Genomic DNA, 26,379 nt, shown 5'->3' with positions numbered 1-26,379 from the left:
TTTTTGATAAACGTTACAATAACTAATCAATTGCAGATTTTAAGCAAAGTGTAAAAAGATACAATCTTAATCTACAGCAATCATAGCCTTGCATTATTGTCAAGGAAGCAAGGAATATAACCAGTTAGCTTTCATTCTTCATGTAGAAAAGTGTTGATTATGCCATAGAATGTCTTTTGCTTTTAAAAAAAAAAAAAAAAAAAAAAATCTTTCTAATGTTCAGTCTCAAGAACCTAACATCTGCCAAGCACCACCAAATTTCTAAGGGCAGATCTATGCTTACCTGAAAATTCAGTGGCAGTTGACGGAAGTTGACAGAGTAGCTTGCGTAACTCCCATCGACTTCTTAACTTCTGTTGTGTGCAGCGTCTTCAATGCGCTGATGGGAAATGCGTTCCCATTGACACAGCGCTACGCCACTTGAGGGGGTGGTTTTAGAGCGTCAACTGAAGAAGAGAGCTGAAATCTCTCGAAAGCTTATGTCTACAAATATTAAATTTGTTAGTCTTTAAAGTGCCACAGAACTCTCGTTGCTTTTGCCGTATACAGACTAACACGGCTACCCCTCTGGAACTTCCGGATCGATTGAGTGGGTCTTCACTGACCGCTCGATCGATCTGGCAGTGGCAAATTTGCCGTTAGTGTGTGTACATAGCCTAAGACACTTAGTTTAAAGTTGCTTCATATACCTAGGAAACATGGGAACGAGGGAGAGAGGCACTTTCAGGATATCTGGCCATAAAACGGGCAAGTGAAAACTAGCCACTGCTGGAAATTACTATGGATCTGGGGAAAAGAGGAAGGTTTAAATCCTAATAATGTACGCGGGGAGTGATGCCTGACTCAGTGATGCGAAAGCATGGCCTTAAAAGCAGTAATAATGTGCTAGCAATAGAGGACAAGGTAAATCTTCCTATCCCAGGTACCTTGTACAAAAAGTCCCTGTTTCTAGTTCAGCCATTTACAACTCAGTGCCTTCTGGTCTAAAGCTGCAACACTAATCTTGAAGCAGCAGAAACCTCTTGTACCTATCTCCAAGCAACTAGGGAGGAACAGATAGCAGGTATCTAGGTAAGTACTTTAGAAAGAAGGTAATAAGATGTCTGTATATTTGATATGCGGCACTAGCAGCTAGACATCCCTCCAGGGGAGGCAGTGTGCTCTGCTAGTAGCTGAAAATACTAGCAGTCACCTGGTGAAGCATCTAGGAACCAAGGAGCAAGTTTAAAGGCAATAAGTCCTCTTTGTGATTTTTTTTTCCTTCGGGTGCTTATTGGATACTTTTTGAGTGTTGTCATCAGTTCCTGACTGTGTGCTCTGGATTTTCTGTTTTGTTTTTAAGACTATTTTTTTAGCCACGTAAATTACAGTAATATAGTGGCAAGGAAATGGGATGGGGGAGATAGCTATCTTCTAGATTGCAGCATCCTTTTGGCTTTATCCCTTTTTAAAAAAAAAAAAAAAATTGTGGTACAAAAATGGCAAGTTATTTATTGTTTACTGTGTTTGAAACCTTCTCCTACCTCTAAACTATAATGGTAAACACTACAAACTATACTAGACTCTCAAAGTTCATATGCACAGGTATGGCAATTCTTCCTCTTATGAAGCCTAATCATAACAATTTTTAGGGGCAGCGATTTGAAGACAAAGACGCTCAAGTCAGTACAACAGCTGACTGTAATAAGCATTCTGCCTGGTGGTAAATGGCTGAAGGATCAGGCCCATAAGAAGTAAACTAATATGAAGAACAGTCTTCTGAAAGTCATGAATGGACTTTCAATTCTGGACATAATCTGCCCCCAATTCTCATGAATTGCCATTACTAGCATGAAAATGCTATCAATTAAATGTTTTTTGTATATAATTAACAGCAGGGACAATAAGAAAGGGTGCCGATTAAAACACCTGATTTACTGTGCTATAGAGTTCACTCATGCACACGTTTCATTCTGACTGTGTAGGAAGCCAGCATTTGAAGGTTGAACACCGCTCTATCAGACTAGTTAGACATGACGTTTTTAAACTAATACAGTAAGTAGTTCAAGCAACAGTAAGACAGAATTTAAATTTTATTTGGGAAATGCATAAAAAATCTGAATTGGTGTTTTCTGCAGGAAGGTTCTGTATTAAGATTGCTTCTTGTTTTGATTGTCTTTCCAGATGCGGTAATTGAGCACAGATGCCAAAGTTAACCAAGCTAAATAAGGGAACATCAAATATGCTGCTTTCTTGTTGACGTGGTACCAGTGGACAGTTGTAGCTGTAGCTGTACCAGTAGTGAGTAGGAGATTGACCAAACCCTGAAACAAAATAAGATGGTTAGTGTTATTTGATGTGCTGCAGTACTTAGATATTTGCACAAATTCAGACCAAACTTCTTTTGTAAAGAGTTCTGAAACACACAATGGAAAGTACATGCTAAAAAATTTTGAATGCGTCTTGCTGATGCGTGAATTTGTGCAGAATGGAGACCGATGCTGCTTGTGATCAATTTGGAAAAAGAATCATTTGCTCTTAACAGAAACGAGCTGACTTGAAAAATGTTCATACAAATATAAAATAAATGCAAAATGCTAGAATTAATGCAACATTGTCTGAAATGTCATGTATTAAATTCACAGCATTTATATTCATCCATACTAAATTAGATGTTAAATCAGGAAATTCCAAACGTTACATTTGTGTTTGAATTTCTTGACTGTTCAGTACGTCAAGTCAGGTGGTTAGGATGGTCACTTGCAATTTAGGATACTGCTTCAAATCCCTGCTGTGCTGCAGACATTTTGTGTGACCTTAGGCAAGTTAGTGTCTGGGGATAATAGTGCTTCCCTAAATCAAAGGGGTGCTGTGCAGATAAACACACAGGCTGCAAGGTACTCCATTACTATGGTAACTCCATTGCTATGGTAACGGAGTCATATAAGTATCTAAGATAGAGCTGTGTAATTAAAGAACCAGCCAAATAGTTTGTAGGGTGGTTTGTTTTATGTCAGAGACCAGCTTTCCCCCACCAGACAGCAGAGAATCATTAGCACTATCTAAAATTAGCACTGTATTACATGAATCATCTCTCAGTAAATTTTCACAAGTACTTGTCTAAAGGACCGCTAGGAATTTTTCCTTGGCATAACTGTTTACTTTTTAGTCACAAGCATAATAACTTCTGTTATCAACAAAGGGTGGGAGAAACACTCAGTTGAGAGCTAACAATGTAATGACGTGCATTATTTATCTACAATCTCATGTCTTGAGAGCATGAGTAATAAAAGAATTTTTAAAATCTGCTACTTTAAGCCAAATATTACTTTTCTATATGTACAGAAGTTCATTTTCAGAATAAAAAATTCTAAAGTTGGCACCTTGTAACTGATAGTGTGAGAATGAGACAGACTTTTAAATGTCAGTATTACTTTATACTTACCCATCCTATTTTGTGAGCCCCAAAGAATATGGGAGTCCATGCCCAATTTAATGCCAGCTGTCCTGCATACAATCCAAGTGGAACCATTGACTCTTCATTGAAACCTCCCAATTCCTTCCACACTAGGTAAGACCCATATCTGAATAAAATTAACATGACAATGCAAGTAGTCTGGCAAATTATACAATGTGATACATAGATAATTATAACACATACTTTGTCAAACTAGGTGACTTTTATAGGTAAGGTAGATAAAGTTTTTCAAAGACGACTGTGACTTAGGATTCTCCATCTTATTTTCAAAATTCACTTAGGAGCCTAAGTGCACTGACTTGCAAGAGATTTAGGCCGTGCCTATACCACACAATTTTGTTGACAAAAGTCCGCTTTCGTTGACAAAACAGTGGAGATGTACACACTGAAATGCTCCTCTTACCCATGTAACTCCCCTGCTACACCGACATAATAAAACCACCTCAACGAGAAGCACATGTCAGTGTAATTAGAGCAACACAAAGTTGGTGTAGATCAGCGCTGTCAGTTATCTGGCCACAAGGGCCATTTAAGACAAAATTGTTCACTGAGCAGGCCACACTGTTTTTAAAAAAAAAAAAAAAAAACCCAACAACAAAGGGGCAGCACAATGGCGCAGCTTTCACTTACTCACTTTCCATACATGCTTAATACTGTATTTTATTATCAATAATAAAATACAGTAAGTATTTTACTTTCAATTGAAATATCTACTAATATAAAACAGATTTCAGAGTACGTAATGCATCACCACATTTCAACTACAATTAAGTTTTACTGAGTGAAAATGCAAATTAAATTTATCTTTTATGACTTCTGCCCGGAAACCTGATACTACTACTTCTCGCACCAATGTTTTTATATCTGGCTCTAAGTCCCTAGAGGTGGCCACTCGCTACACAGCAGCCAGATGTTCATCTGTAATCCTTGCTCTGTGTTTTGATTTGTTTAAGTTCATTGTAGAAAAGAGCTGTTCAAAAATATAAGTACTTCCAAATAAACTCAGGATTCTTCCAAAAAGGTGTGCCAATTTAGGGAAGTCTTTGAATGAAACATATTGGTAGAAATCTTGCTGTGGCACTTTACTGAATTTATCCTTAAGATAGTGTTTGCACTGAAACTCGATTATCTCCATTTGAAGATCTGGCGGAGCTGTTGTTACATGAAAGGTAAAGGGGTTTGCAAACCACTGAAACCTGTCTCGATGAGACTGAAAGTCTTGAAATCGGCAATCAAATTCTTTCATCAGGTTTGGTAATTTTTCACTGTAGCACTTGTAATCTACATCTCCAAAAGTATCTTTGTGTAAGTCTTGAATCTCTCTGCATGCACTGAAGTGAACGGAATTTCCATTTGACATCTGTTGCTGCCACAAATTGAGCTTGGCTTTAAAAGCTCTCACCTCTTCATCCAGTCACATCACAATCTGCTTAGATCCTTGAAGCTTCTTGTTTAAAATATTCAATCGCTCCGTGAGATCAACAAGAAATGCAAGATCCAGTAGCCACTGTGGATTACCGAGCTCCACAAGATGTTTCCCTCTTTCTATCATAAAACTCCTGTATTACTTGACGCAAATAAAAAAAAGTGCTTCAGCAATGTCCCGTGACTTAGCCATTGTACACGTATAAAATACTGCAAATCATCATACTACGATTCCAACTCATTTAATAAGGCACGAAACTGTCAGTGTTGCAAAGACCGACTACGAATGAAATTCACACACTTAACAACAATGCTCATTACATGTTCTAATTCTGCAATTTTTCCACACAATGACTGCTGGTGCAGAATGCAATGTAAGAAAGTCGATGATTCTGCATTTAGTTCTTTTAATTTTTGCCATCAATCTATTGATTCTCCCAGTCATAGATGGTGCCCAATCTATTGTAATATCTGCTAGTTTCTCCGAAGGTAACTCTGCCCTGTTAAAGGCTTCCTCAAGTTTAAAAAAAATTCCTGTCCTGTGGTTGTGTCATGCTTGACAAACTTAAAAGCTCTTCAACAACATTAATTGCAAGATGCGCCATGTCCACAATAGCTGTGCTCCTCATCTAAAGAAACAGAAAATGCACAAAACTCCTTGGCTTTTTTCCTAAACTGCAATTTAATATCATCTGCCATGTCTGTTGTTTGCTCAGCAACCATGTTTCGAGACAAACTGATAGAATTTTTTTTCAGGGCATACTACAGTGGCTGCTTTAAGTATGCCTTTTAACAAATTCACCATCTGAAAATGCCTTGCTGGAACATGCAATCTCTGCAAATAATATAGCTGGCCTCCACAGTGCTTTCAGTTTTTCCCCTCATTTTAAGAAAAACATTTCGTTGAGACTCCATAGCTTTTTTTATGTTTGCAACTCTGTCAGCATGAACTTTACCAGTAAATTCAGAATATTTTGCTTTGTGCAGTGTCTCATAATGTCATGTTATATCCTTTCATTACAGCAACCAAAGTATTGCAAATTAGACACATTGCCTTGCCATCATATTCAGTTAAAAAATCTGTCCAGTGATTTTTTGGGATTTTTCTATGTTCTTCCTTCTCCTTTTGTTGGGGGGGACATCTTAATGAATTTTCAGCGAAAGATATTGCATTTTACAGAAAAGTAAAATAAATGCCGTAAGCCTGCACTTTTATAGATGAGCTTTACCACACTAAAATAAAACTCTGCGCCACTCCAGCAGTGGGACGGGGGCTGGCCACCAGCTAGCTTATATAGATGAGCTTCATCACACTTCACTCCAGCTCTGAAACAGTTTTGGGGGCAGATCGGACTGGCCAGCCTCAGGGCGGGGTGGACTAGCAGCACTCCGGGGGCGTAGGGCAGGCCGGGTCAGTGGCATTCCGGGGACTGCAGACACGCGGACCAAAAAAATTAAGCTTGCAGGCCGCTGTGTGTTTGACACCTCTAGTGTAGATAGACATGCTTGGTTATGTAGCCCTAAGTAGCCTCCAGGAGGTGTCCCAAAATGCCCATCCTGACTACTCTGGTCAGCAGTTTGAACTCCATGGCCCTGAAGGTACACAGATATGTGCCCCTCCCCCATTTAAAGGCCTGGGGATTTTTGAAATTCCTCTTCCTGTTTGCTTGGCATATACAGTTCACACAGCATCTTCCTAGCTGAGGGTGCTGGCTTTCCACAGCAAAGGCTCTCCCACGTAGAGCACACCAGCGCTGTTGGATCTGCTGAGTTTATTGGGAGAGAAGGCTGTGCAGTTGCCGCGTCACACTAGTCGTAGGAACTTTGATACTATGGGCTGATTGCTAGTAGCATGCTAGAGAAGGGGCACGAAAGGATCTCAGCACAGCACTGTCGCATGTTCAAGGAGCTGAGGCAGGTGGACCAGAAGGCAAGGGAGGTCAACCATCACTCTGATGCAGCGCCCAGACTATGTCGCTTCTGCAAGGAGCTGCACACCATCCTTGGCAGTGGCCCCACCTCCACCGCTAAGAGCCCCATGGATACTTCAGGGGGACTGGAGGCAGAGGCCAATGGACTGAAACCCGAGGATGAAGCAGTAGATGAGAACGTGGAGCTGGAGGATGATGTGGAGCCCACAACAGGGTTGTCCAGTGGCGCAGCAAGTCAGGACCTCTTTTCGACTCCAAAGGGGTCTACCCAGTCCCAGCATTCTGGCTCTGGCACACAGGATGCAGGGGAGGGGCGCTCCGGTAAGTGCTCATTTTGCTTTGATACTGCACAGTGAGAGGAGATTGAGCTCTCATGTACTTTGTTATATGGTAGAGAGGGAAGGGACAGAATTTAACAACAGAGCTTGTGCATCTATGCAGTGGGACCCAGTGGAAAAGTTTGTTAATGTACATGGGGATGTCCCAGGAATCCTCCATAGAGATCTCTAGGAAACTTGCCTGTAGGTATTCCGCAATTCTCTGCGGACAGTTCCTTGGCAGAGCTGCTTTGTTTCTCTCACCACTGTCGGAAACTTTGCTTTGCCCCACCCGGCAATTATTTCTGCAGGGACCAGAGTGGCACACAAATGAGCAGTATACAGAGCCGGTCTGAAGCTGCATGCAGGAGATGCATCCTGGGTTACCCTTAAGAATGCGATATTGGGTTCAACTACCCTAGCCTATGCAAAAGGGTACCAATATTCAGAATGAGCTCCCTAGGCACTTCTAGTAATCCCCTTTGCAAACCATCCAGACCCTTTATCCCTTCTTGCCAATTCCCCCTTTTCCCTCCTCTGTGTCCCGGCGAACTCACCATATTTGGGACTGGCTCTGAGCTGTGTGCAAGCCCAGGGACAGTAAGAAAGAGGTGTGTGTAACTTTTGTGATTCGCAGCTGTGCGCACACTCACAATACTGTTTCTGTTCACTGTTTCTTTTGTTTCTGCAGATGTGCCCTTATGGACCCACTCCTCCACACCAGCAGAGCACCTCGGTCAGATAAGGCAGTGAACCAGGAGGGGTAAGGAGGACATGTTTCACGAAGTGCTCTAGTCAACAGATATAGCACATAGTGAAACAAGAGTGTGAGGGAGATGATTAATGAAAGACTCAGGCTGAAGAGCCTGGAAAGGACATGGGGCAGGAGCGGATGATAAAGCTCCAGGAGGGCCAGACAGAGATGCTGAAGTCCCTCATTAGGCTGCAGTCAGAGCACAGCCAGGCACAACTCTCCCTGCACCCAATACAGAACTCTGTTCCATGCCCTCCCCCAAAGTCCTCCACCGCATTCCTTGTGTGTTCTGTCTCTCACAGTACCCCAGTGCACTCCATACCTAGGGCGGGTTTCACAGTGAAAACTGGAGTTACACACAGCTGTGAGAGCCCTAAGTGAGACTTCCTCATTCCCATGTCTCCTGTTTGACCACAAATTTGTTTTGTCCTGTTATTAAACTTGAGTCTTTGAAACAAAATGAGTCTGTGTCTCATACACACGTCAGTCAGTGTTAACATTTAAACACAGTGGCTATAGGCAAGAATATTTGCTCAGTATAATTAACGCTGAGGAAGCAAGCGCTACAGGGACCATTCAAGGCAGCAAGTAAAAATTGCTTGGCCAAATGCATCACATGACATATCACTGGGAACCACTGTCAAAATGCTCCTTCAAAATCTCCCTGATTTGAATAGCCACCTGCTGTGCCCTTCTAATTGCCCTGGTATCTAGCCGTTCAAAATCAGCAGGCAGCCCATCAACCTCAGTGGTCCACCCCTGGGAAACATTTCCCGCTTCTCTTTGCAAATATTATGCAGAATACAGCAGGTTGCAATGCCCATCGGCATATTTACCTCATTGAGGCCTAATTGGCCAAAGGCACATTCAACACCTGCTGAGTCTGTTGTTGAAGCACTCCTTGCTGCTGTCTAGGTTTCCCGTGTAAGGCTTCATGAGCAACAGGAACAAGGGGCAGGCGAGGTCTCCCAGGATCAATATGGACATTTCCACATCCCCATTGAACTCTTCTGGTGTGGAAAGAAAGTCCCAGCATGCAACTGTCTGTACAGTCCAGTGTTCTGAACGATCAATCACCTGCCCTGACCACCCCACACTGACGTAAGTGAAACGGCCCCAGAGAGCCATCAGCGCCTGCAAGACCATGGAGACATAGCACTTTCAGTTGATGCACTCCATCACAAGATGGTTTGGGGCCAACATTGGGATATAAGTGCCATTTATCACCCTGCCACAGTTAGGGCATCACATTGCCTCAAAGCCATCAAATTATTTCCTGCACGTTAGCAAGCATCACAGTCCTTTGTAGCAGGAGGCAATTAATGACCCCCCACACAATTGCATCACTGCAACCCCCAGAGTGGACTTTCCAACTCCAACCTGATTTGCGACTGACCCGTAGCAGGCTGGAGTTGCCAGCTTCCACACAGCGATCGCCACTTGCTTGTTTTCCACAGTGACAGCAGCTCTCATGCTGGTGTCCTTGCACCACAGTGCTGGGGTGAACTCCCAACACAATTCCAGGAAGGTGGATTTGTGCATCTGAAGTTCTACAGCCATGCTCATCAGCCCATATATGCCTGATGATGTGATCCTACCACTCACTGCTTGTTTCCCAAGCCCAGTACCAATAGTCCACTCCGTGCTGTTGTTCCATGAATGCCAGCAGCAATCCTGAATTGTTTGTTTCCATGGCAGATAGCAGGCCAGCTCTCACCAATTCACGCTGTGGTTCACAGCTCATGCCATACTGTAGGACCAGCCATATTGGGTTTATAACACATCACCAGACTGGTCAGCAGTTCAGGATTCATGCTTTCAGGCTGGGATGGCTGGTGCACAGTCCACAAGGGCGAAACGGCGTGAAACAAAGTCTGAAGCCCATGAAATGATGGACCAGCGAGCACGCCGCCCCCCCCCAATGATGCAGTGTGATCTGTTCCCAGAGCTCCCAGCGTCAGTGGGTGGTGAGTTGCACAGTGGAATACCCACAATGCAACACTGTCTCTGTCGATGAAAGAGCAACGACTGTGGACACACTCCACCAACACCAGGAGCATTGTGTGGACGTGCACAACCAATGTAATTAGTGGCTTATGATTGTCGACGTAACTTAAGTCAACTTAACTCTGTAATGCAGACTTGGCCTTAGGCTTCTACGTGACTTTTGAAAATAGGAGGGAGAATCCTAAGTCACTTAAGCACTTTTGAAAATGTTACTCAGTGTGAACTAGAGGTAAGAGCAACTGATTTTGAATCTAGAATCCAAAATTGATGTATTGATTTAGTGGGGGAACCTTTAGTAAGTGGTTTCACACCTCTATGCCATTCAGGCAAAATGAGAGAATACACAGTACTAAACCATCCAATAGAAGAAGCAAGTAAAAAATGTTGCTGTGCTATTTTCATTTCTGGGTATCGTGGAGAAGATGAATTACTGTATTTTGGACAAACAGACGTTTAAGCTGAGACCTGAGACTATAAAGGAAGGAACTGCATTAGTCTAGATAAACTGAAGGTCATAAGACCTTCAATAACGAAGTGTTCATTGTGTGGCCTACATAGACTATTTCAGAAGTTACCGAGGTTAATTTTCAAAACTGGGAGAATCTGGGGGAGTCAATTTGAACGAGTAGGTTCCTAACTGGAGGGTGAAGTGTTGGATTTAAATGTTACTTCATTTCCCAATATTTAATGAAGTGCTTGTCATTATTAAGGTATTAACTTTTTGAAATTAGTTAAAGGAAGTTATGGAATAATCTGAAATTAAAGCCGAAACAGGCAAAAAGTGAGAAGTCACAGCAGTGGTGAATATAGATTTGGGTAGCATCTGCATAGTAGTGATATTTTCATAACCACATTTTATTTCAGAAAGGAGGTGTAAAAGACAATCACCAGAGTGCAGAGAACTAGGGGAGAGCCACTGTCCTCCTGTCAGTGAAATCCTCTTGGTACTGGCTACTGGAAGATCTTCCAGAATACAGTTTTGCAATTGCAAAAATACCAGAATTCTCATGGCAATCCATGGTCTTTTAATGCCATGGAATGGTGCATTCTGGGACACCTTCAGTGAACTAAAAACGGATCGCTGCAGGGTGGGGGATATGAAGCTAAAGTTTATGATGTGCTGAAAGCCTCCACCACCTGGTGAGCTAAAGCATTCAGCACATACGTCTGCTCATTTAACTCCTTCTTAACTTTTGCTTTGTCGTTCACCTTAAAGCATTAGTGGATGCTTGATTTCAGGGCTAGATGAGTATGTATTCCTGAAGACAGTTAGCTCCTTTTTGTGTTAGTAAAATGCCAGCTGTTTCAATGTAGTTTCATATTGAAATGAAATCCACATTATAGGTCAGAACGCAAATTGAATTGTGCACCACATCTGGTAACGGGGGAGCTTTTATGCAAGTTTTGCTCCATGAATATTATTTGACCTCTTAAAAAAATCACCTGCTTATTTTTAAGCAAGATAGATTTTTAACTGTTTAGCTGGAGGTAAACTTCTAGGACACCCACACGACTGCTTACAAGAGTTCAGTTTCACTCACATACAGCATGAGTGAGTTTATTTTTATTCAGAAGTAAATAATCCACATTGACATGCTAGCTGTTCCTTTTCTGAGGACACAATTCAATATGCTCTCACTCAGATCACTATCCTGTCAAACAAGTGCTTTTAAAAAAGCTTCCTTTCTCTGTCACTAGGAGGCACCTAAACACAATACTGCTTCTACATGATTTGTGAAACGGGTATTAAGCAATTGCACTTGTACACAGATATAACTTTGCCTTTTGCTTTTGATCCATACTTTGCTTCACAAATTTGCCAGAAAAATATTACTTTGGGACCAGCCCCTTAGTTACACAACTGTCAGGGAGTGCTAGTGTGCTGCTACATAATATCAAATAAAGAGCATTGCCTGACACAATCCCCAGAATCTTTAGCACGTGTTAAATGCTAATAAAGGAATTGGATTTGTTGGGCACACTGAGGAATGTTACTTGCACAGAATACAATAATCTGGTTTTGAGCATAATGTAGGCTCTAAGAAGAAACACTTAACTGCACCTGGGATTAGGAACATCATTGTGATTTGTCATCGAGAATAGGTATGAGTAGGACATTAACCACATCTATCTCTGAATGCACTATTCTAATGAGGACATACAGGTGTATGAAAAAATCTTCAAAACTTGGACCTTAAAACAAAAAACATTACCTGGATCTCCTGCTTTATAGTGAGAAACCCAGACGCTACTGTTTGCATATTGTACAGTTCTTTCAGAGGCATACTTCAGGGACAGCCCTTTGGCTACATCACTCTGAGGAGTGGTTTGCCAGGAAACCATCTGACAGCTTTTCCATAGAAAGGCTATTTGGTCTCATTTCAGTGGTTTATTATCCTATTTTTCAACAAAAAGGGTGCTGCTTCCTAACTCCTGTGACCACCCTTTGATTTCAGTGCTAACTAAGTAAGAGACCTTACTGAATAGGTGGGAGGGAATAGAATAACAAAAAGATACTTTGTTTACCTGGGGAGGGAAAAAGGGACAGACAAGAAAGGGAAAGGACATTGTGTGCTGGGCTGTAAAAGGCTGGTGAAGTTTTCCACAAAAGATGAAAACCACCAAAAGGGGGAGAGAAAATGGAAGGAGCGACTATGAGTGGTAATAAAGTGATAAGGGCAAAGGCAAGAAGAGGCATGATTCAGCCTTTATTTTTATACATATTGCTTCACTACAGCGTTTTGCAACAGAGAGCACTATAGTTAAGGAAATCTGTAGTGTCCCAGTGTAACTACTTACTCTTAATTTTCTTTAAAATTTTGGGTGGGGCTGAACTTTCCAGACTTAAAGGCCAAAGGTGTGTGCAAGTTTGAGGAAAATCCCTTCAGTTGTATTTGAATTATGGAACGAGTTGGGCATGGTGGTAGTTTTGTGGTGGAAGAGACACTTCAGCTTCAAAGAAAAATTACTTTCTGGGGGGGATAAGCAATAATGCAACTATGGGTGAACAAAAATGCTCTAAACATGGCATATCGCTAGTCCGCCATAAAGAGGATGACTAAATCCATGGAAGTGAAACAAACTAGAGGGACTGAAAGTCACATTGGAGCTTGGTCATTTGCTATGGTTCTAGTTGCCTAATGTGGTCTCCCCTCATCTATGTGATATCTGTTCAGGAAGCTGGGAGAAAAGCACATTCTCTTGGAGGGGTTGTTGTGTGCGGGAGATCATAACTATCTAACACACACAAAACAATCCAGAAAAATCTGCTTTATAAATATTTTAGCTATTTTTTTACAATTAGATGTAGTAATTAGAATATATTTTTGTATTGCACTTCAACTTTTCTTTTAAAGTACTTCTAGGTCTGATGTGTGGCCTAACAACCTTGTGTATCCCTTTCAACATTCCCTGTTTCTTTTGACAGTATTAGCCTAAGCTGTCATCGGTATTGCAGACTAATTCAGTCAGAGGGCAGCAGATCATACCAGATAATGAGACAGTTCTTAAAAAAAAAAAAAAAAAAAAAAAAAAAAAAGGAGGGGGGGAGGGTGTTATAGTGTTTTATAAAACAAATGTTATGGATTCCAGTCATCTTAATTTAATCTCTGCTGGTGCAGGCCATAGCTCAATCCTCATTTATTTACTAATACAGTTCATTTTTACTATTGCACTGTAAAAGGACATATATACATGGGGGGAAAATTAAAAATCTCTTTCAATCAGTCATTACATTACTTCACAGTTCTATTTCTCCTATTCCGGAGGTCAGAAGCAAATTAATGACTGTTTTTCAAATTCCTGCATTTAATATACCTCCTTGTGCATTCCCATATATAGAGGGCAGTGTTTCCTAAGCAAGTTCTTACCTGTTGAACAATGCAGGAACAATAGCTCGATATTAAGTTGCTTCTTATAAACTAATGTACCATATATATATGCAATAATATAACTAGCTAATTTCATGCAGTATGGTTCTTTTTTAACAGTCCAGCTTTGGTACTGTACATTAAGCAACTATCAGACTAGTTAAGTGTATATACACAATATAAAAGACATACCCCATTGATGTATACAGAGTTCCCCAGACGGGGCCAAACATCCAGTTAGGTGGGCGCCAAGATGGCTTCTGTAGAGATTCGTACCATATAGGGATTTCTTTCTTTGTTATCATGCCTCCCAAGAACCCTCCTGCATGTGGCAAGAGTGTGAAACCAACAGCCGGGGCCCACGTTGGTACCATTTCCAAGACACAGACAGAATCTGAAACAAACCCCAAACACCGTTGGTTTGCAGAGCGATTTTTACAACAAAACTCTAGCAAAACACTTGCAGTTTAAACAGACTTATTTTAAAGATAATTAGTGTAATACTTCTAGGGCCTGATCCAAAGCCCACTAAAGTTACTTGAAAGACTCAAGGCCCACAGCACAAACTTCACTTCCCCCCTCCAATGCCTGTGCCGACTGTGGGCTTATGTTGCTCAGCTGGTGTCAGTGGACCTATAACAGTTTAAACTAGCTGAGGATCTGCCCCAGAAAATTGGAGCAACTATTTAAGGTGGATGTTTGTTTTAAATCTGTAACCTCTACTAAGCAAGATCAAGGAAGGGGATATGAATGAGTGCAGTGATTGATTGAATAATTGATCAAGAAATCTTTAACAATCATAAACAATGCATCAGATTAAAACTGCCTGCAAAAGAAAAACTCAAAAAAATCCTTGAGGTGCTTCAGATTGCCTTTGGTTGCCCTAGTTTCATTAGCAGAGCAAAGGTTTTATTTATTTAAGAATAAATAAATAAGCTGGAAAAGCTCCACCCCAAATTTTCTGGCCATAAGCCAACTGCTACATCCAATCCATGTACAGATTGTCAAAATGCTGAGACTGAACACATAGCAAAAAGGATAGAATAGAAAAGACAGGTTTTGAATGCATAGTAGTCCAGTGCATGCAACCCTTTATTCTTATTGTTTGCATAGAGCTATAATATTGCCCAGTGCATTACATGACACAGAGTAAGATATATTCTGTTGTTGTAGCTGTGTTAGTCCCAAGACATTAGAGAGAAAGGAGGGTGAGGTAATATTTTTTCTTGGACCAACTTCTATTGGTGAGAGAGAGAAGCTTTCAAGCTGACACAGGGTATGTCTACACTGCGATTAGACTCCCTCGGCTGGCCTATGCCACCTGCCTCCAGTTTGCAAGGTTCTGGCTAAGGGACTGTTTAATTGCAGTGGAGACACCGGGGCTCTGTCTGCAGCCTGAGATCTGGGACCCTCCCATCTCGCAGGGTCCTAGAGCCAGGGCTCCAGCCTGAGCCTGAACATCTATACAACAATTAAACAGCCCCATAGCACAGACCCGAGTCAGCTGCATGTACCAGCGGCAGGTTTTTCACTGCAATGAAGACATACCTACAGGACTCTTCTTCTGGGAACCATGCTCAGAGTGTCACAACTAAATGCAAGGTGGAACACTTTGTTTAGCATAAGTAGTTAACATATATTTCAAGGGACCTTTTAAGCTGAAGTAAACACCCATTCCAGTTGCGGTTACAATTGAGGAGGGGGGGTTGGGTAGTTAGTGGGTTACAGATTCTTGTAATAAGCCATAAATCCAGTGCCTTTATTAAGACCATGATTTTTAGTGTCTAGCAAAATTATGAATTTAAGCTCCCAGGCTCATATTTTGAAAATGTGCAGCTTGCCTTTGAGGATGAGGACTGATAGGTCAGATACAGAGTGATCACTGTGTGACGAGTGTTCACCCACATGTGATATGGTGTTTTTATCATTTTCCTGTGTGAGTTCATTTGAGAGCATAGTGACTGTCTGGTTTCACCCACATAGTTGTTGTGGGATTTAGTGCACTGGATGAGGTACACCACACATTGTGATAGGCATGTGTAGGACCCAGGGTAGCAGTGGGGACAAAAAACCTAGCTGGCTTCAAAACTGAGCTTGATAAGTTTATGGAGGGGGATGGTATGATGGAACAGCCTAATTTGGCAATTAACTGATCTTTGACTACTAGTGGCAAATATGCCCAAAGGTCTGTGATGGGATGTTGGATGGGATAGGTTCCGAGTTACTACAGAGAATTCTTTCTGGGTGTCTGGTTGGTGAGTCTTGCCCACATGCTCAGGGTTTAGCTGATCACCATATTTGGGGTCGTGAAAGAATTTTCCCTCAGGGCAGATTGGCAAAGGCCCTCGGGGTTTTTCGCCTTCCTCTGTAGCATGGGGCACGGGTCACTTGCTGGTGGAGTCTCTGTACTCTGAAGTCTTTAAACCATGATTTGAGGACTTCAATAACTCAGGCATAGGTTAGGGGTCACATGCACAAGACCTTCAAAAGATGAGCCTGGGAGCTTAAATGTGTAACTTTGCTTGTCACTAAAAATCATGGACTGAATATAGACACTGGACTCATGGCATATTACAACTATCTGTATCCCACTAACAACCCACTTTCCCCCAGCTGCTTCTCCCTACCTCTTCCTTTCCCCTTATGACAGCAGGGGTGTTAACAGGACACTTCACTTTGAATGGTCCCTTGAAATATGTATTTACTACCTATGCTAAACAATGTGTTCCACCTGGTATTTAGCTGTGACACATCAAATATGTTTCTCAGACCTGAAGACAAGCTCTGTGTAAGCTCGTCTTTATCACCACAGAAGTTGGTCCAATAAAAGATACGACCTCACCTATCTTGTCTCACAAAATAAGATACTAATCTTGAGGAATGGCTTCAGAGAATGGAAGAGGGGACACTGAGAAATAATGAGATACTGAAGCAGATCAGTGAGATAAAAGGAAAAAGAAGAGATGTGAAAGTGCCAAAAGGAGAGAAAATAAAGGTGCCAGGGTTGATCAGCTGTTTCAGAGGCAGGTCAAAGAGATTTTACTGGAAGGTTGTTAGGGATCTTGATGAAGTTTATATCAATGATTGAGAGCAGAAGCCAGATTGGAGAGGATCAAGGAAAACTCTGGCAATAGCAGTAGGTCATCCAGGCAAGGATTTTAAAGGCAAAGAGGAGGGGGAAGTATAGACTGGAAAAGCAGCTGGGATTCAGAGATTTTTTTCATAAGAAGGTAACCAAGAATGTGCCTTTAGCCTGAGAAAAAAGCCTGAGTGGAGAGGATGTTTTGAAGATAAAAGAGAAGGTAGGGAGAGAATATGTGCCCAGGAATGAATAAGAGATATAAGGGGGTGGAAGGGTTGGAGGCAGAAAGAAGAAAGAAATCAGACAGCCAGAGTCTGTGCACGGGAGGAGAGGGTGGAACTAAGGAGTGGAAAGAAGGGGAGAAAAGATCCTGCTGCATAGTGTCAATTAAGTCTTTGATGGAGGAGGGAAAGCTGGGAAGAGAGTTAAAAAAACTGCGTAGCTTGTTGCTACGATAACTGCTGTCATACTTCTTACCTAATATATTCAATGGCTGACTGAAGGAGCAGCATTAATTGATTTAGGAAGCCATGCCCAAACTCTCCATAAATGCTCCATGTGGGCCTTTAGAAAGAGAATGAAGGTATGTCTACACATCAGATCGATCTATCTAGATTGATTGAACAGAAGTGAAGACCTGCTCAATGGATCCGGAAGTTGATCTATTAAAACCACAGCACAGAGGAGACAGCACGCTAAACGGAAGTTACAAAGTTGACAGGAGTTACACAAGCTACTCTGTGTAGCTTGCGTGAATTTTGCTGGCAGTATAGACCAGGCCTTAGTGAGTAAAAGGAGAGAAATAGGGGAGGGGTCCCCACAAACACTGTTCCTGCAAAATAGAGCTGGAAACAAAATGGTAAATAACTAACAAAGGATAAAAGGAAGAGACATGCACAAGAAGATAGAAGGGTTAGGAGAGAGGAAGTAATGCATAAAATCTAAACATGGTGATGAGAGGAGAAAAATATTAAAAGGCCAGATTCCGGAAAACTTTATTCTTAAGAGTATCCCTTATGTGAGTTATCCAGTTGTAGGAGTTCCTATTACACAGAAGAGTAGAAAGAAGTAGCAGATGTTTAGACTTGAGATGTGTAAATTCTGAATCAAATTGCCTAGAGAGGTTGCAGAATCTCCATCATTGGAGGTTTTTAATAATAGATTAGATAAAAACACCTGTCAGGAATGATCTAGTTATTATGTAGTCCTGCCTTGAGTGCAGGGGTCTGAACTAGATGACCTATTGAGGTCCCTTCCAGTACTACATTTCTATAATTCTATGTTCTCCTACCCCACCCTATCCTTGCTCCAGATTTCTAACAAAATGACAAATTAAGCAAATCACATACAAAGCAGGACCTGCATTAGTTCCAGCCTTTTCTGATTTCACTTTAATGGGAACTGAATGACTTTCAGTTGCATTATTTAGTTTCCCTTTACTTGCAGAGTGGGAACCAGTTATAGAACTTACGAAATGCATTTCATAATAGCTGCTTGATTAAGAGGTGTTTTCCAACTGTATGATCATTAAGGGAACACCAACTAGAAATCTAGTCAATTTAAAAAAAAGTTCAAAGTCAATTCAAGCACTATACTTTTGTTCTATGTTGTACAGCACCTAGCATAATGAGGTCCTGGGTCCATGATTAGGGCTCATAGGTGGCACAACAATACAAATAATAGTAATAACTAATAATACACCTACTCTTAAGTCTTCTGGCCTATTTTTATGGTTAAACAATCACATTTCCTATTTTTACAATGTTTTTCTCATCCCTATTCCTGTGCAAAAGACCCAAACAGGAGGAAACAATTAATAGGGTGAGTATTCTCCAGTAGAACACTTTGTTTAAAGATAAAAAAGTTAAGGTGGGAAGTGCGTTTCAATGGACTCCATCCATCACCCAGAACGTTACATTTTTCTTTACAATTTTTTTTAAGTTCAAAAGCCTGGAAGTAAACATAAAGGGATCAATCCAGTTATAGTGACAAAGGGAATGAGTCAACAATGTGATGCAGTTCTGAAAAAAGTTCTGGACTTGATAACTTCCCAAGGTCCCATCCAGCCCTACATTTCTAGGATCCTATATCCCTCCCCATGTCTTCCCATTCCGTACTTCTGCCCCTCGGCATTTCTCCCAGTATTCTACTCACTCACTCATCCCTCCAGCTTTGGCAGTTGCAGCAGCACAGCCTGAGGCTGCAGCAGGTCAGCTACTACTTTAAAAAACAAGTTAAAATAATTAAACTCGTTTTGTGTACTCCTGGTAACTGCACTAGAGTGGCCCCAGCCATCACAGCAGGTACCAGGAGAAATGAGGATAAAGAAACAAAATAGTACATACTGCCACTTAAGGCAATACACCTCTGTGCAGGGGTTTCTCCACCAGGGCCTAACGCATGGGAAGTCATACTCAGGATTTTCTACAGCTTTTTCCCCCTTCTCTATGAGGAGGCAGGGGGTGGGCAGCAGAAAGAGAGCAAACCATGAAGGAAGGGATGGTTTGCTTCAGCCCAGAGGAAAAGCAAATTTCTTAAATCTCTTGTAAACTGTTTTGCCTTTCTGTGGAAGCAAGAGATCAGCTTCCCACTTGCCTTTCTTTTCTAGCCTGGGTGTTTCCTGACCCAGTTACTTTCCAGCTCAGGTAGATGAGGAAAAGAGAGAACAACTTTCATTGCGTCCTCTTTAAATCCCTGTTTTAGTGAACTACTAGCTAACCCCTTCTTTATCTACCTTAGTGCTGGGTATGTACACCCTATCAACGTCTTTAGATTGTAGGTCTTTATTGTTTTGCACTAGCATTAACCTCACCTAAAATTAAAAACACTAAAGGGCACCTCTCAGCATGGCCAACAAAACACAGTTTTGGTGTTTGTAGGCCTCACCATTTTGGAGATGTGAGGAGGTGCGGGCGGAGGACGGGGTAAATGAGAAGCATTAAGACTAGTTTAAAAACATCAACAGCTGGCAATATTTTAAACATAATAATTTTATAACTGCTTTTCTTGTTCACTCCCTCTCTGAAAACAACCAACCAAAAACAGAACCAGAAATTCTAGCATGGAATATGGCAGGGTTCAACAAATTTGTTTTGGAGCTAGGAGCCAGCCCAAAAATTAAGGAGCCAGACAACGTGGGCTTAGCATCGGAGCACCCTGGCCACAGCGCAGCAGCCATTCTCCCCTCCCAGCCCCGACCCTTCTCCCACAACGTGGGCCCAGCGGCAGGGCTCCCTGGCTGGAGCGCGGCAGCCACTCCACACAGAGAAATACCAGGAGCCAGACTTAAAGTTCTAGACGCCATGGCGACCTGGCACCTGGGGTTTGTCGAGCCCTGGAATATGGTATACAAAGTTTCAGGGGAGAGGAGGCAGTAGTTTCTTTTGGGGTGTTTGCTGGATGGATGGTTTGTACTGAGAATCCAGTTTGTTTTAATTATGGAATGGCTACAACAGCGCCATAAGTCAGAAGAAACCGTGACACTGACTAAACAAAAAGTTGTCAAAATACACAAAGTAAAAAACAAATCCAGAGAAATGTTTTCTCTAATCTTTCACTTATGACAACCTTAGATGTTATCTGTAACAATAGTAGGAAACAACACTGTAATTTTTAACTTGGTAGTATTTCTCTAAGGACAAAATGTGTGCAGTATGGTACATGAAGGCTTGGAAGGATTAGATTTTTATTGCTAGTATCAGTAAACATTGATTTTGTCGTGCCCATACAAACCAACAAAAGAAAATTCTATTAATTATCAAAATGTATAGATAAGAAAAGTAAGAAAAACACTGTCTGAGAATTTATTAGAGTTTGATTTAAGGATATTTACTTTATATATTTTGATGTGATATTGACCATTTGTGTTAACTGTTATAACACTTTAACTTTTTGAATCTGTCATTAAAATAATTATTGTCTGAACCCTCCTCATAATTTCCTACAACTAAAACAATCAAAAATAATTCTTAAAATCCATAATTCACAACTGAACATTTAAACCAGTAAAAATTGAAAAAAGCTTAAACATCAATGTCCATCAAAAATATAAAAAAATAAATTATGTCAAGCCTAAGTATATGTAAACTCACTAAATTTTGAGACTTAAATAATCTTACTTCATGTACTACAATACCTGAGTACAGCAGAACAGAGGGTGTGTAATTAATTGTAGTGCTTGTGGAAGTAGCCAGATTCAAAGTACCAGGAACAGAAATCTTTAGATCAAAATCCTCAAAGGTCATACATAATTGCCTTGCTTTTATTGGCTTGCTGCTCAACCTCTTATTTTTCCTCACATGTACTTTTGCATAAAATCCTTCATATATGCTGTACCATAAAGCCACACACACCTTGATCATTACCCTCTCAACCAATTGCATTACTCCCTCCTTAATTCACACACTTGAAAGAGTGCCACTTAGTCACCAGCACCAATTCTTGAGGCATCTGGATTTTGCTTAGAGGACTGTAAAGCAGCTACTTTCCCAACCCTCATTAGCTATATTGGACAAGAGGAAAAGTGAATGTAGGGTGAAAGGGGTGCCACATCGGAGAGGTGTCATAATATTATTGGGAATTTCATATTTGCTCATCAACACATTAGTTCCAAACGGCTCTTTTCTGGCTCCACCAACCCAGCTTCCAAAATAGTATTCATGTTTCCGCTCAGTCAAATGTCATAGTCTAATTTAAAGTCACTCCAGGGTATGTGTGGTTAGTAGGTTATTGGTATGCTTCTCTGATAATTGAAGGCACTCTGTTTTCAGCCTCATGCCTCTTTATGCAGCCAGGGCATGCATTATTAGTGAACATTGCTGTGAGCTGTTACATTAGACAAAACCGCCTGAAAACTGGTATAATTATATATTTTGACAATTTATAACTAACTAAAAGAACTAGTCATAATAAAAATCCTAACTGACTGAGCCTTAACAGACCTGGAACAATTGGTTGGTTGTTGCATCTCTATCCACTGTCCAGGTTTTTCATATTGGCACCCAACATAGTAGAATGTGAGCACTTTCCAACTATTTTTAAAAGTCCTAACAATAATATTTCTCTCTTCCATCCCAATATTTGAGGGCAAATATTTGATTACAATTAAAGATTTTTTTAAATGTATATAAGAAATGGAAGGGGCAGGGTTTAGAGAGGAAGCCAGGTTTAAAACAGATGTTTCATATTTTGTCCTAAATGAGGTAAGGTTAATGGTTGATCTTCTCTCTTCTGGGTGTGAGTTCCAAGCTCCTGAGCCAGCTCCTGTGAAAGATTTGTCTCCCAGGTTCACAAGTCTCCTTATAACAGAATGCAGCTGTTAGGGGAGGTTATAGCTTTAGAAGCAGAGGTGATTTCTCAGGTAGGTAGGTCCAGTCCTTTGAAGGGTTTTGAATATCAGGGCAGAGACTTTGATGGGGGACTCTGTATTCAATGGCAACCAGTGCAGAGAGAATGACATTGGATGGATACATATACTCACAGTGATCTGCGTTGTTCTGTAGATGTACTTCTGTGACATTTTGTACAAGTTGGACACTTTCAGAACAGACTTCATTCCTAGATTTGAGATGTAGTATTCACACCTGGATGTCATTAATATGTGAATCACCACCATATCTGTGTCTGATAGGGTGAAGTGTAATCTTTTGGCCAGTCACAAGCAGAAATGGGCAGCTTTAGCTGTTGTGGCTATTTGGGCACTAAACAGCATTGAGGAGTTCAAAATGAACCCTAGGCTGCAGATTGACTTAACAACCTGAGAGCAGATACCCTTGGTAATGGGGGATATTATAGAAGCAAGTTATTCAAAGCATTTTTCTTATCCCACCAGCATTGCCTCAGTCTGGCCTAGGTTCAGCTTTAGCCAGTTGCTCTTCATCCAATTTATCTCAGCTCAGCATTGAGAAAGAGGGGAGAAGATGCTGTTTATATTTGATGAAAAAACAAATGTACAGCTGAGTAGTGTATCTAGGCAGTTGTCAGCTCAGCCCATGTTGTTTCACTGGCTCCTCCAATGGCTTCACTTAAATGTTGAATAAGATGGAGAAGACCGAACATTATATGGGATTCCACAGAGGAGGGATTTGGAGGAAGAGTAGTATTTTCCCATAATGACCCTTTGGTTTTGTTCTGAGAGGAAGGTCTGGTAGCATTACTTGTTATTGTGGTTCATTTTCACTCCACTGAGTTACATGGCCCAATTCCTTTTATTAAACTGCCCTATGAAATGTGACTCACTGTTTGATGTTGTTTCATAACATCAAAGCAATGCCAAATGATTACACAAGTGCAAATGCAGGTTTGCCTACTTTCACTTCTTGTAGTTTCTCCCTTTGGTTCTCACTTTACTAAAGTGTTTCACTTTAGCCTTTCATGAATTCACTCCATTTCATTATATATAATCAAGAAAGAGAGCAGAGGTTGGAAATCTAATTGCAAAAACAAGCACTCTCTATTTTCCCCACTAGGTAACAGGCAGAATAAGCTTAAACTAAATACAGCAATTTAAGCAGCAAGACTGATGAGAGGGGAAATGCCACTAGTTCAGAATCCTACTCAGAGTATCTCAACCCAACTGGAAAAAGCAAATATTGACAATATGAGATTCTGGATGTGAAAGGCTGGAATTCAAGGCCCCTGTGAAGCCAAGAGATAGGAACTGGGGCAGGGAAGAGGTGTAACACTATTACTCTTGTTAAACCACATGCAGTAGTCCACTAGCGGTGGCTTGATTCATCACTGCTGGCACAGAGTGTGCAAACTGCACTCACTGTGTGGAGCCAAACTGCCCCAGCTCAGGTGCCACAGCATTGGGCAATTGCACTGCTATAAACCCCCTTCTGGAGATACTTTGCTAGCATGGTCCTACAATCCAAGTTCCACTAACGGAAGCCTGTATGACATAAGGGAAGATTACTAGGCAGTATTTCCCATTCAGTGGCTGGAACCAGCAATCCTTCCTAAATGTTTTCTTGTTGTGTTAATATAAATATGAGAGAGAAAGAAAAGGAAACAACTTTCCTGAACATTTTAACTTTCATACTTCACATGCTAGTGACAAATGATAGCAAGCCCCTAGAAATTAATTACCAATCCAACAGGAACATTATTAGCATTCATTTTATAGCATTTTTGTTATTAATGATCATAAAGTGCCTCTCAAGCTATACTATGAATCTACAGAGAATCATTTAACCCAGCATTGAAATGATGCCAACTCGGGTCTGCAACTCAGTAATCAAGAAAATGAAAGATACATAACAGGCAGGGCAACATCTGAGACACCAGAGAGAATCCCCTGAGGGAGAAGGCGGGCTGTGAGGAGAGTGGGAGTAAGAGCCTGCACAAACACACCCTTCCCCTCCCTGAAAGAGGCATATTTGCTTCCAGAATTTCAGCAATGAAGTGGTGTGGTCTGCACCTGCCAATGGAAGGAGGAGTGGAGGTGAAACACACACTGTAAGCATGTCTCTCCCAGTTCCCTGAAGATGATCCGAAAACACAAAGTAAATGTTAAATTCAGTGTAAAGTCACACTCTCTCACCGTGTAATAATCAAGATAAGTGAACACAGACCCAATAAAGTAGTGCTAGTAATAATAAAGTTCCCCCTCTATGGTGTATCTCATTTGACAATCTCCACGTGCTTTATACACAGTTAAAGAAGCCTCCCAGCACTGCTGGGAAGCAGTCAAGGATTGCATTTTATAGATGAACGAACAAGGGTTAAGTGACTGGGTTAAGTGACTGGGCCAAGGCCAGGAATCCCACTCCTTGTCTCTTACTACTACTAGACAATGCACACAAGGAGGTGCTGCTGTTACTGAGGTCCCGAAGCCGGCTGGCAATATGTAACACTAGATAACACAACCTCCGTGTTGCTATTCCCAAGCACCGTGTGTGACACCCAGGTGCCAACCCTCTTGCTGCTACCAGTGTCCCACCGGCCACGAGATGCGCTGTATAAGGTGCCATTTCCCTTCACCCCTGCTGCTATCCAGGCCGACAGACTGGCACAGGTGACCCTCCCTCCTTCTCCTGCTCTGCTGCAGCTGTCGTTACTGAGTGTCGCGCTGCTTCCCTTTGAAACTAGCAGTTTCCTCTTCCCTCCGCCTTAAAAGAGCCTCCGCCAGAAACTGGCGCCCAGGGAAGGCAGGGAGAGACTCACCTGTCGCTGCAGCCCGGAGTTCAGCGAGGCAGGGGAGCGCTCAGGCCGAGGGAAGGAACCAGCAGGGGTGCGGCGGCCCAAGCACGGAGCAAGCTTGTGTAAGTTGTCCCTCCTACGGGCACAGCAGCAGCAGCAGGGCGAGGAGGGGCGGAGCTGGCTGCACGCAACCTCTGCCCTTGTGCTTTGGTAGTGGCACGGCCCAGTCCGGCTGCAGCACGCACTGGGAGGAGGAAAGAGGGGACGTCTGATTGTGGGGGGAGTCATTGTTCAATGGGAGGCTTTTTTGTTGCAACAAGTCTGTCCCGCCGCGGGAGGAGTTTGCAGAGATATTTACTGTGTGAAATCTCTCTGCTCACTTACGGGAGTGGCCTACACGAGAGGATTGGCTAGCTCGCTTCCAAGGTTAAGTGGTAGGGCTAAGCTGGTATTGAGACCCTTTGGTTCTGAACTAGTTTACTGTGTCCACACTGACTATCAAGGGTAAAAGGGTTCAGTTTGTCCACCTCCACCACTCCCTGTGGCTGTGGATTACAGCAGCTAGTCCACTATTCCAGAGGTCTCTCTCTCCTATCTGCATTTTGTATTTCAAGAGGACACCGGTTGCTTTAAAAAAATGGGGAGACCATTTATTTTAAACGTTTTTTAGAAAAAAAAACCCCTTCAAAATAATAAAAATCTAAAAGTTTTACTTTTACTAGGATTTTCTGGGTCTTTATTTTGATGGAAGGCAGGGGTGCCAGTCTGAACCAAGACCAGCGCACTACAACGTTCAGTTTTGCTGCATCTGCATGCAACTGGTATGGAAGGTGTGTAACAGCAAGTGCTCTGAGCTGTCACTAAGAGTTGGGCAGTAGTATCATGCACCCACACTTGGAGGACCACATGAATTCATAGAGCACTGCCTTAGCTTCAGTCTAGACAAGGGGCGTGCTCAGAAATTTAACTTTGCCCCTTTTGGAGGGACACTTTTGTGCCCCTCCCTCCACCCCAGGAAGAGCTTGCTCTTCCCCACTTCCATCTCCTCCTCTAGCCTGGCAGGAGCTAGTCCTCCCGCCCACCACACCCTGGGTCCAAAGGAGTTCTGTGCCCCCAATAGTTATTGGGGGCCCAGGAGTGCCCCTGCTTGTCCCTCCCTTGTGCATGCCCTTGGTCTAGACTAACACAAAAATGTTTCTAACTGAATCAGAGCAGGCTGCAGTGTGTAGAAGATTGTCTTGGCTCTACTGTACTTGTAATCGTACTTATAACACTTGTGAAAAGTTACAAGTGCTTTTGTGTGTGTTCCCTTCCCCCCCAGTAAATCCCAATTTATCTCCTCCTGGTGTTCAAGCACCTAGTGGATGGATGGCATCTTCTTCCTTCAGTACCTTC

At 41.9% G+C, this 26,379-nt stretch overlaps 1 protein-coding gene across 1 annotated transcript; it reads right to left on the bottom strand.

The window, feature by feature from the left end:
- On the bottom strand, positions 1-25,160 carry TSPO (translocator protein). The gene is made up of 4 exons (XM_067559330.1): positions 25,009-25,160; positions 13,953-14,154; positions 3,425-3,563; positions 1-2,303 (listed from the first exon to the last, which is right to left on the bottom strand). The coding sequence occupies exons 2-4, from the start codon at positions 14,132-14,134 to the stop codon at positions 2,130-2,132; spliced, it is 495 nt and encodes a 164-aa protein (XP_067415431.1). The 5' UTR covers positions 14,135-14,154; positions 25,009-25,160; the 3' UTR covers positions 1-2,129.
- Between the last annotated feature and the right edge of the window lie 1,219 nt (positions 25,161-26,379).

Source organism: Emydura macquarii, unplaced genomic scaffold, assembly GCF_026122565.2.
Source record: "Emydura macquarii macquarii isolate MOO-44397 ecotype Brisbane River unplaced genomic scaffold, CSIRO-AGI_Emac_v2 contig_2205, whole genome shotgun sequence".
Lineage (NCBI taxonomy): Eukaryota > Metazoa > Chordata > Testudines > Chelidae > Emydura > Emydura macquarii.
The sequence above is the reverse complement of the archived record's forward strand: the minus strand, read 5'-3'. Positions and strand labels throughout refer to the sequence as shown.